At 33.4% G+C, this 12,019-nt stretch overlaps 1 protein-coding gene across 3 annotated transcripts; it reads left to right on the top strand.

The window, feature by feature from the left end:
- The first annotated feature begins 3,541 nt into the window (after nt 1–3,541).
- LOC112039411 (protein TWIN LOV 1) lies at nt 3,542–7,313 on the top strand. Of its 3 annotated transcripts, none has more exons than XM_024072288.2 (7): nt 3,542–4,205; nt 4,937–5,018; nt 5,136–5,200; nt 5,343–5,422; nt 5,531–5,586; nt 5,671–5,734; nt 6,967–7,313. In XM_024072288.2, the coding sequence occupies exons 1-7, from the start codon at nt 3,608–3,610 to the stop codon at nt 7,117–7,119; spliced, it is 1,098 nt and encodes a 365-aa protein (XP_023928056.2). In that variant the 5' UTR covers nt 3,542–3,607; the 3' UTR covers nt 7,120–7,313. The 3 variants fall into 3 exon arrangements, with proteins under 3 accessions (XP_023928056.2, XP_023928054.2, XP_023928057.2); XM_024072286.2 differs by having other exon boundaries at nt 4,811–5,018; XM_024072289.2 differs by having other exon boundaries at nt 4,811–5,018; nt 5,531–5,566; nt 6,967–7,080.
- Nucleotides 7,314–12,019: the final 4,706 nt, after the last annotated feature.

The raw sequence follows: 12,019 nt of genomic DNA, 5'->3' as shown, positions 1-12,019 counted from the left end.
TTCAATTAAACTAATAAAACTTTCAAAAACATAATGATCCAAATCTTGGAGGAATAAGTTAGACTCCAAACATATTTGAAGTTATCTTGCTAACCCATTATATGGCAACTAAGAGATATTTCATATGTAGTTTTAGTAACAAGATTTTTTTAATAAGTCAATAACTTATTAATCGCCACATAACGGTTGAAAAAGATAGACTTAAATATATTTGGTGCCAAACTTTATCAAATATTTAACAGATATAAAAACATATATTACAATAGAAAATAAAGTTATGATTATATAGCTATCATACCAATTATATTTTTTTTAAAGCATCATTGGACTAATTCAACTCTAATTTTTGTAGGCTAAATTTTGAAAACGTTACAATAATTATATATATATATATATATATTAAAGGAAATTTCTTTTTTTTTTTGGGGGAGGGGAGGGAGGGGCCATGCCCCCCCCCCCCCCCACCCATATACATAGCTCCACCCCTGATTCTACACCCGCGCACGCACACACATATACATATATAAACAATAAAACCTAACCATATTCTCATCCAAATGATCAATAATTCAATACCTGTTATTATGATTTTTTTTTATTATTATTATCTCAAACCCATTTGCGGTTTAACCTAACCCTCTAGGTTCTAACTCTAATTTTTTTTTTCCCAATAGTGATTAATTCTAAGCCAATCACTAAAAGATGTGCTTGGCCAATACATCAAGGTGGCTTATTCTTTATCAAAGAAAAAGAATATAGCTCAGATCGGTTCATCAGATTGTACGTGAATATTTGCTTACAATTTCATATGAGATGGCCACACACATCAAACTCTAGTCCAAACGTCTAACATGTTCCTCTAATCATTAGCATCCCAACTTAAAATCCCATCTAAGATCTTCCATGAAGTATTCACGTAGTCCCTAAATCACTACAAGTGAATAAACTGTGACAAATGAAGCCCTGCCTACCTATCAAAAGAGAGTATGGAAAAAAGTGAGCATGAAAGATAAAGACTTGGAGACTTACCTCTAAACAGCCCCACGTGTAAAAAAACATATATTGAACAAGGAAAAGTACAATTTAATGGGTTAGGGTTTTCTTTTTATTTTTCTTTTTTAGGCCCAATTACAAAATAACCCAAAGTTGCTCATCTCACTACCTTTTGAGCCCAAGTCTTACTCAAACAAAAATGCTTTGGATTCCTTGAAATAGAAAATAGTCTATTTTGTTTTAGTGCGAACACATGCTAGGTTTCCTAGAACAGAATTCCCTATTAAAAAAGGGTCTGGTAGGTATATATTAATAATTCATTTTATGAAACTTTTCAAAAGAAATTGAAAAATTACACAAAATTTGCCCCTTTTACCTGTCATAGAGATGCATAGAAGAAGAGAACATCATTTAGTCACTTTTTCATTTTTCCATAAAAAATTTCCTAAAATGGTTTACTAATGTATACTCTTAGTAAAACCCTTATAAAAAAATTTTAATCTTCTTTTTATGTTGTGTTGAATATATAATTAATACAATAATTTTCATTATGTTAAAACTTGCAGGGTATTACAAGATGGATGCCTGACTCAAACAAGCACTAGCAAACTGAGGCCATGGATAATGAGGATGATCACTACAAGAAATTCGGTTATTTTTAACTAGTGAAATTGTTGAAAAAAGAACTAGAAAACATCGGAAAAAATATTTTCAACAATTGAAATGACTGTTGAGAACTGTCACTAAAAGCCACGAAAAAAGTGTTACACATATATCATCGGTTAATAAACGTCGAAATATTATTAAAAACCTTTGGAACATATACACATAAATGTAGATTAAAGTATGCTTACTACTTTTATCCACAGACACTCAACCATTGGTAAAGGGTATCTTGAAATAAGTTTCAACAAATTGTAAATGTTGAAATAAGTTTCTTTTTTTAAAATAAATAAATAAATTTGGATACCCTCTTTTACATTGATCAAAATTTAATAACTTGATTCAAAATATAAACTTAAACGCAATTGTGCAATTCCAAATTGAATTACATTAGCAAATCAACTATATATGAAAAGCACTCTACGGCAAAGAAGTTTTTTTTAATCATCATATTTTGATTCTCAAAAAAAAATCATCATATTTTGAATCTCTATTAAAAGATAGTGCTACTCTATTGGTAAGCAGAAGGTAATCCTCCATGAAATTCAGCCCAATACCCCTCATGAGTCCATGACACTAACGCAAGAATTCTTATAATTCATAAATTTCATGCACAAGGAAACATGAAATTCTTTTTAGATTAATTCAAAGCTATATTAGCTAATTCACACTAAAAGGAGAATCTTCACTAATCAAAATATAAGAAGCTATATTAGCTATTAAAATCAAGCAGTAAAAAAATTGGCAAGCACCAATGCCAAAACTATCTAAACAAAGAAGCGCTTTTATTTGATGTAGTGAAGTTTTCAGGAGAGAGAGAAAAAAAAAGAAAAAAAAAAGACATAATTAATAATAATTCTTAATCATCCACTTTATCAATATCAAGTATCATTGCACATTCAAATACCATACTTCAAAGTACAGGAACTCCATGGTACCAGCATTTCATCTGTCCTATTTTCAGCACAAATTCTCGAAGGCATGGTCCCAACTCAAGGCCAGCTGAAACACAAAGCAAAATCAGGTATAACCTAACGATCAAGACTCAATTTCAATTTTAACTAGCATTTTCATCGGTCAAGAAAGTAAACTTCAATGGCGGTAAAAAGCAATTCAACCATTTTTATGATAGGCAAGAGTAATTGTATTAATTTAACAATAATTGTACAATAATTCCAGATTTACAGTTTAATTATATAGACTATATATAAAAATTACAAAATCAAAATAAAATAACCAATAGAAACTTTTATGCTATCAATGGTCATCTTTTCAGCTATTCCAAAATTAAAAAGTCAGTAATTAAGATCCAAGAAAGAAGCAATCGAATTTAAAAATTGAAAAATAAAGAAAAACAAAGATTAAAGATAAGGTTTAAGGAGAACGAGAAATCGGATTCATCGATGAACATATAGAAGATACCTAATTGGAGGGTTTCAATTGGGAAAAATGTGAATATATAGAAGATATGGATATAATAGTACCAGCTTGGTGAATCTAAAGCAAAGTAAAATCAACCGAAGTCAAGCACTCTGTTTGGTTGCCAAGAAAATAACAGAGAAATAGAAACGTTTTCTCAAAAACCAAATAAGGAAGGCAAAGAGCCCAAGAGACAAAGATGGAGAAAGAAAGAGAGAAACCTGTGAGGAGCTGAGACTCTATTTGTATCTTGGTATAGCTATTTATTCACATGCATGAGTTAATGAGATACGTGCTTTTAGCATTGTGAATTAGGTTTTTGTTGAGTTTATTTGCTATATAACTTGTCTATATATTCCACATGGTGTGCGTAATGGTTCTATTAAGTGCTTTTCAAGAAAAAAAGGTTAAAACCAAGTCAAAACCTTGAACCTCATTCATGAAGTATCTTCCAAGGTATACCAAGGAGAATCGAAGAATTCGCAGTTGTAGTAGTAGTAGAAGAAGAAGAGGAAGAAGAGGAAGGAAGAGGATGGAATCACAGTTGAATTTCAATATAGAAAACTCGTTCGATAGTCGCTACTCGTTTTGTGCACGCCAAGCGCTCGACGATTTGCCTTACAGCTTCACAATCACTGACCCGTCCATCTCTGGCCACCCTATTGTGTTTGCGAGCGAAGGGTTCTTGAAGGTGTTCGGGTATTCGAAAGATGAGGTGGTTGGAAAGAACGGCAGGGTTTTTCAAGGCCCGAAAACTGACCGAAAGTCGGTTATGGAAATACGCGAGGCCATTCGTGAAGAGCGGTCTATGCAGATTAATTTGTTGAATTATCGCAAGGATGGGACACCCTTTTGGATGTTGTTTCATTTGAGCCCGGTTTTTAGTGAAGAGGATGGGAGGGTCGTCCATTTTGTGGGAGTTCAGCTGCCCATTTTGCCTCCGCGGCGGCCGAGGTGGTCGGCAAGTGGGGTTGTGAGGAATGGGGCGAATATGTGTGAGGAGGGGGATAGGGTGTGTGGTAATGCTAATATCATGTTTGGATCATGTAGGAGGGAACTGTGCTCGGATACTCCAGTGGAATTGAGTCGTGTTTTGGCTTTGGAGTCGGTGTTGGATGATAGTAGTAGAGGTTTGTGTTTTTTAATTTCTGAATTAATATGATTTGTACTTAGTTGTTGTACACTGTATGATGAAATTATATTATACTTCTTGTGATATTGTGTTCATGTTTAGCTCTTGTATGATCGAATTGCATTTGTATTGCTTGTGATGGTGCATTCATACTTAATTCTTGCAGCTTATTTTGGATGGAAGGTCGTGTTGTTTGTGTAATTTATCTTGTACTCCGTATTGTGTTTTTTCATATAGTTTCTTTATTTCCTAATAGCATGCACTTGGTTATTTGAGTTCTTAATACTTGATGTCTTATCGTGGTGCTTAATTTTTGAATGTGTTCTGAGCTCTCTCTCTCTGTCTCTCTCAAGCATTATGATTTTGCTAATAATCTTGACTGTTTACTTGCATATATAGAGTGTAATATTTGGTTTTGATTGTTGTTTTGTATTGACCGACTTTTAATCTGAAATGAATTTACACATTTTACATTCAATTTCAGTGATCATTCTTCGATTTCTTTTTTTAAAGTGTACTAGCCTACTAGGTGTACTTCTTTAGATATCCTTTTTGTTTTCTTTCTATGTTTTGGTTGTGTTCTGATTTATCTGCGGCATACAGGATTAGGTATTGAAGAAACATGTGAGGCTAGTAATCTAGAGAAGCAAAAGGCTGAAGTTGCCATTAACAAAATATTCTCTGTGCTAACCCGCCATAGCGAGTTAACACGCAGATTTGTTTGTGCAGAGAGACACAGCTTACCTCGGGCAGGCATTCTTAGTTCATCCTTAAATATCTCTCTTGGTAGAATCAAACAAAGCTTTGTATTGTGAGTTGTTGCAGATTCTTATTTTTTTGTTTTACAGTGGATTTCATGCATTATGAAGATTTCTGATGTCTTTACTTTGTGTTTCGTGTGAACGCAATTTATGTGTTGCCATTGCAGAACTGACCCACACCTACCTGACATGCCTATAGTTTACGCAAGTGATGCTTTCTTAAGAATGACAGGTATCAGAGCTTTACCAAATATACAATGGTATCCATGTGGTGAATTCATTACAATAAATTTCTTCTAGACCATGCGGTTTATATAAATATTAAACAGTCCTCTCTATATGCAGTTATCTATATCAGTTTCTTACTTTTGTAGGTTATGCTAGAGATGAAGTATTGGGGCACAATTGTAGATTTTTAAGTGGCGCGGATACGGATTTCTCAACTTTATATCAAGTACCTTCATTTATTCATTTCTATAATTTTTTGAATTTCTATGTGATTTAGTGACTAAGGTTATGGATAGCATACACCTTGTTAAATATGTTGCTTATTGTTTCCCAGATAAAGGAAAGCATAAAAACTGAGCAGGCATGCACAGTACGTATCTTAAATTACAGGTTGAAACTTAACTATGCTAGCAATGTGTTTCAAGGATTTAACTTGTCATAAGTTTTCAAAATAAATGGCTATTTAATTCTCAGGAAAGACAAGAGTTCGTTTTGGAATTATCTCCATATATCGCCTGTTCGTAATGCTTCTGGAAAGGTATTGTTATATACCAAGTTTTTACACCTGGTACTTTTCAACTTGATTTGCTTTTGGATTGATTAAAGATTATTGGGATAGATGATGCATTTCATTCAGTCGTAGTCTTTTCTTTTTGTTACAGTGTCTGAACAGTGAGGAGATTAATATTTTGCCCATGTGTGAACTTGAATTCTTATTATGCTTGAAAGTTGGCGTGATTTTACTTATTATATGGACTGTTTATGTAGGTTCTTGTTAGTTTTGGAAACTGGTTGACATTATACACTCAGTTTGGTGAAGCTGGTTTCTGAGGGAAACTTCTTTGTATATCATGATATTCTAAATTTCTCAGATATAGTGTGACCTGCAAGAAGCCTTTTGTGGTTTCTAGTTTTGAACAAGACCGAATCCCCTAATTTTTTCATTGAGTTCTGCAACTTTCATATTTTGAATAATATGCTAATTTTGGACTGCATGTTTCATAATATATGGATTCCTAGCTGTTAAAGGCGCTTATTCAGAGATGAACTACTGTTGCTAGACATTTGACCCTAGTAGACTAGAAGAATAATTTTCTATGGGTTTTACATATAATTGTGATTGTTTATGGTTAGCTAAAGGGAAAGCAACTAACCCAAACGATGAAATTCCATCAACGTCCGTAAAATTATGGTGTTCTTACTAATTTTGATATGATGAAAGTGGTTACATTTAAGATGATTTGGAAAATGAAATGACTTAAGTTATGCAGTGCTGATGAATAAATTATGTTTTACCAGCTTAAATTTTCTCCCTAACATTCTTTAATTCCTTGTTACTTGCCCTCGTGCCAACAAATTTTGTCTCCTTATAGATGCATGTGTCCAAGTCAAGTGCAGATTTAAGATGTTTTTGGTGTAGGTTTCAAATGCAAATCTATTGCCTTACTCTGGCTATAACAATTAAAGTGAAATGTATTGGTCACTGAAAAGTTACAGTAGCTAGACACTTTTCAATTGCCTTCAATTATCAACTTATGAAGAACAAACTATTTAGCTTTTGCGGACTTTTGGTACATTCCAAGTTGTTTCACTGCTAGTTGCTTTTGTTGAACGATCATGGACTTAAGTCCCGAAAAACCCATGTAATCAGGTCAAACATTAGACTGCTACAGCTGATTTTACACTAAACCACTTGCAATTCTGGCATCTCCTTCTTGTGCTTGCCTAATGCAGTTCTTGTCTTAGCTTACTGTGTTTATGCTTGTTCAGGTAGCATACTTTGTGGGTGTTCAGATTGAAGAAGGCTGCAAGAACCAAGATAGAAATGGTCTTTGCCCTGAGATGAGGCATCGTAGTGTCGTTGGCGCAGTTAAGGTTGCAGTAAGGAGCTTATCTATGGGTGCTGGCCCTTCTAGATCATAGAACAACCTCTGCATTCTTTATCTGTTGATTGCTTGTGTTTTAAATACTATTTGTCACGCTAGTAGAACCTTCTTAGATTCATATTGTTTATATATAAAATGTTTCAATATAAGGTTGAAACTACGCATTTGCATGTTTCAGTTAAATTGGGACTGACTAGAATTGATGATCAAACATATCTGATTTCGGATTAATTTGCTGCTGTGTGATTAACATATTGAACCATCGTTATGGTTAAAATTTTTAAAATGAAAAGCACATAATTTGCTATCAGGGTCAAATTTTTATGTGGACCCCAAATTGAACTAATATTTGTTGCGTGACATATCTCTCAGTATTACCTAGCCAGGCTAATGTGTTACATAGATACGATAATAGAGCTAGTGCATGGCCTTTGGTTCTCGTAAAGGTGGCAATGATATTTGATATAGAATCAGTGTGAATTTTGGATAGGTGGCTTAAAACGTGGAGGTGAAATCAGGTTATTTTTTATTTTTTATTTTTATTTTTATTTTTTTTAATATGGGAAGAAAATAGGAACTTTGTAATAAGAAGAAACGGCTATATCAACCTAAATTACAGCTTGAAACTGTGACTGTGGTGGTACATCTTTCGTCTATACTGTAAAATTCAGTTATTTTTATTATTGATATGCGAGCTGGTTGGAGATCGATGAATTCATGGCAATACCTTGGCTAGCTGGGATAACTGAGCGAAAGGACAAGAAGATTGGCTAGTTCGAAGTTGGTTCCGATGGGTCTGTCTGTATCATACCAAAGTAGCAAAGAGTTCTAGAAAACTGAACATTTATTATTAACATTCAGTTTATCATATGATTGTCCCCATCTACGAACTTCTATCTTTTAAACTTTTGGGAGGACAAAAAATCTATGAATTGATTTTTTTTTAGTTGAGTAAGAGGATTTAAACTCTAATATTTGGGTTAAATATATCAAAAAGTGTTCGTTAAACTGTAAGCTCTAGGCTAGCGAAACTCTTTTAAAATGGGTCAACAAAACATTATTNCATCTTTTCTTCCATGGTAGAGGTGTTAGTCATCATTACTGGCATGACCTCTAGATGTGATGGAGAAAATGATGAAATAGGATGAGTCAAAGGTACTCCATTCCTTAAGTTTCTCATCACAGGTGAAGAGTTGATAGAAAAGGTCCTTGTTGGGGATGATTCATTACTGTTCTCCAAATCTTTCGAGACAGATGAATCCTTATTGGTAGCTTTCCTATTTGCAAGAAAGTCTAGAGAGATGACAGTAGAAGCTCGCCTTCTTTGGTTAGTTGAGGTTGAAGTCGATCAAAAGCTTTGGATCGACTGCGAGTGACTGGGCGCGCATAATCACCAGTACTGGAAGCATCAACGGCTGATTTTCGAACATTCTTGCTAGATGCCATTGAAGTTGGTAGGAAAATGATGTCGAATTTCTTTTGAAGGAGAAAGAGATGAGAGGCAGAGATGTCCCACCGGGCGTGCCAGAATATGTAGACGACTAAATTTCTAGTTCGAAATAAATCAAACAAGTAAAATAGTGTCACAAATGTGAATTTGTATTGATGATTGTGGTATAATTCTCTGTGATTACAAAAGAGTTATCCTCTGATTCGATCTCCTTGCAAGACTTATTGATTTGGATTTGTGGTAATGTGATTGTGACTTGAACACAAAATATCCTTCAATTTGGTTGAAGGATGGATTGAAGATTGCTAAAACAGAATTACAATGAATCTCTGGCTATGAGCTTGTTAGAAATTCTTTGTTCTTCGTGTTCTTCGTGTTCTTCGTGTGTTCTTCGTGTTCTTGGATTTGTGGTAGAAGTTCTTCGGGGCTTTAGAGCTTGGTTCCTGCAGAGCTTCTGGACTTCTGAATCTTCTCTGATGCTGCTTGTGCTTCAAATGGCTCTTGGTGTCCTCCTAATGGCTTAGGAAGGCTTCTATTTATAGGAGTTTTGGGGTAGGTAAGCGACACGTGGCGGAGTCTGATTGGTGACACATGGCAGAGCTTGATTGGTCCGCTTATGTCATCGCCTGCACATGCTAGAATGATTGTGTCATCGCTTACACGTGCGAGGTTGCTTGTGCCATCGCTTACACGAGCTGATGCATGATTGGTTCTTGTATGACACTTGGCGAATTTCTGTTGGCTTCTGAATAGCAATAGTAAAACCTAGCAGCAGCATGTGGCGCTTTGTAATTGGCTGCATTTTGTGGACTTGGTAGTGTGATGTGTCAGCTTGTGATAGGTCGGGAATTTTCCTTCTCTACAGCATGTACAATCTACAAACCCTAGCTACTCTCTGTTTGTTTGATTCTTTGCTTGAATGCAGGATCGATCAATCAAGACTATGTATTCGATTGGTCGGAGAAATTCTCGATCGATCAAGATACGTAAAAACAATCTTCCTGCAATTTTCCAGATGACGGTTTTCTGGTTCATCAAATGGCTAATATTCTATGTGAAAGTTATAATCAACAAAAGTTTCTCTCCAAAGGTGTCTATTGAAGGGCCCCACCTCCTTATCTATAAATATGATCCATATTAATATTAAGAGTAAACTTCTCTCTTTTCTTAGAAACACAAGAAATCTTGTATGTATTTTTCAAAATTGTTATTTATAGAACTAAATAGACTTAGTTGTATCATAAGAACAAATTTGTAGTAATCCGTTTGCAATTCTTATGTGAGGGAAAATATTATCCTAGGAAAACATTTCTTTTGTGCCTCCAAGTTTCTATTTAATATCTAAGTAACTTTTATCTTTCAATTGTTCATATGCAAATTCCCAATAAGGAGTCTTGTATTTTACTACAAGTCATGTATTTTTTTTATATATATAATGTATTTAAGACACAAATTTTTTTTTTTCCGTTTCTTTTGAATCCTTCATGTAATATACTCATGTATTAATAAAATATTTAGGGATTTTCTGAAAATTTCCTTTATAAACTAAATTAAGTGACGATTATAATGTAATTCCCTCAGCTAAGGGGGATATATCACATATTTATAATTTGAATCTTCAATTTGAGATTTGTTATCAGGAGGATACTAATAAAATTGGGTCTTTTCAAACCGCAGTTCTCACGGCAGCAGTTAAATCTAATGATGATTTTAAGTTTCAATTATGAAGTGTGAAAAAGTGTAGTTGTCTCACCATTGTTTGCCATTTAATTTGGTAATGTTTGTTGAAGCTAATATGAAGACCATAATATTATTAAGATTTAAGGTGTAAGATAAAATTTAGATTGCAACGGAAACAAAACAAACATAAACATACCTTCAGCTATAATTGTCTAAATGTAGAGGATAAAGAAGACTTACTATATAATAGTGTATATGATACCTAGTCCATAGCCTTAACCTCACATGTATCCTTTTAATGAAAACACAATCTATATATAGGCTAGACTAGAGACCATTTTAGATAAAGATTTCCATTACTCTCATTCCATCAAGGAGCTTAAAAGTTGTAACTTTATGGTGTTTATTAACCAAAAGGGTTATACCATTTAGGAGTTACCTATAGGATGTTACATCTAACATGTAACTTCCACAAATAGAAAACTTAAGACGTGAAATAAGAAATTTAATACATGAGTTTTATCTTCACTCAAATGTGGGCCACATAAAATTCTTTTTAAGAAGATATAATCCTACATAAGGATGTTCAGGATCAATTCAAAAAGTTGGTTTTTCAGTCAACAAAAGCAAGAGTGAATTTTTTTTTTTTTTTTGGCATTTCAAATTATTTAAAGAAGGAAATTTTAATTGCTCTAAGATTTTAAAGATAAGAAATTGCCAGTAAAATATTTAGGAGTGCCATCAATATCTGGAAGATTATCTCAGAAGGATTTCAAGCTCCTTGTGGATAAAATCATTGCTCAAATCAACTAAGTCAAAGGAGTTTCGGTGGAGGGTGAGGACCCGGATAAAGAGGGGTTTATGACAGTAGTTTAATGAAATTTATAAGTTAGATAAAACAAAAAGTTTATATGCAAAAAAAGATTGAAATTTGCCCGAACAACGGAATAAGTAAAACAATCCGATAAGGTCCAAAGTTTTAGCAGATGCATATAAGGTTTCATTGTAATAACATGGTAAATACCAGTAGCTTTAGTTATAATAGAACGGATTTACCAAAAATCTTGTAACTCAACTGACATTTATTTGTCACTTTTAATTTTTTTTCTTTTTTTTCATTTAAATGTTATTGTCACCTTTTTTTTTTTTTTTTAAAAAAACCTATGAAATTATAATTAAAAAGAGAGAAAATAATAGACTCCAAAACATTACTTTTTTTTTTTTTTTTTGAGAATGACTTTAAAACATTACTTAAAACTACATATATCATAAATGATTATCTACCTAATGATTGATTCAATTTTTTTAAAAATTGTATAACGGCCATATCTAATGCCCCTTCCATGTATAGGTGAGGTCTATCCCCATGTGAGAGGGGTGTATTACATATACCTGTTATACCATATTTATTCTCGAATCAAATGCTTGTCATAGTGCAATTTTTAAGCCAAACATAAATAAAAGTCCTATTACCAACCTTGAACTTGAACAAAGTTCTAGCTAAGACCCTCAAAATTGAAGCAATTTCCTCCAAGTCGATTAATAGCCCTAAGAAGAGGGATGTCTTATTAATTTTTGTCGTTCAATTATCTCAAAAAAAAAAAAAAAAAAACCTTTTGTCGTTCAAAAGATACAATCAGGCCCATACAACCCAATGGAACTTACTTGACCAAATAAGTTATAAATTTGTCTCAACATGGAGAAATTATAAGATCCATATGGTGGACAAGTAATGTGATCTATCATTCTACTAAAAAATTGCCACTTGTTTAAAATTGTTAGTTAGAAAAAAAATTTTAAACAGAAA

Source organism: Quercus suber, unplaced genomic scaffold (genome assembly GCF_002906115.3).
Source record: "Quercus suber isolate HL8 unplaced genomic scaffold, Cork oak 2.0 scaffold_147, whole genome shotgun sequence".
Classification (NCBI taxonomy): Eukaryota; Viridiplantae; Streptophyta; class Magnoliopsida; order Fagales; family Fagaceae; genus Quercus; species Quercus suber.
Note: the sequence above shows the minus strand (reverse complement) of the source record. Positions and strands in the feature narration are given on the sequence as shown.

What these genes read in the sequence shown, in the direction of transcription:
- LOC112039411 (XM_024072286.2), top strand. Translation starts at nt 3,608, where the DNA reads ATGGAATCACAGTTGAATTTCAATATAGAAAACTCGTTCGATAGTCGC. An exon ending in ATTTCTCAACTTTATATCAA is followed by an intron (nt 5,423 to 5,530) that starts GTACCTTCATTT and finishes ATTGTTTCCCAG; the next exon opens with ATAAAGGAAAGCATAAAAAC. An exon ending in GTACGTATCTTAAATTACAG is followed by an intron (nt 5,587 to 5,670) that starts GTTGAAACTTAA and finishes TTTAATTCTCAG; the next exon opens with GAAAGACAAGAGTTCGTTTT.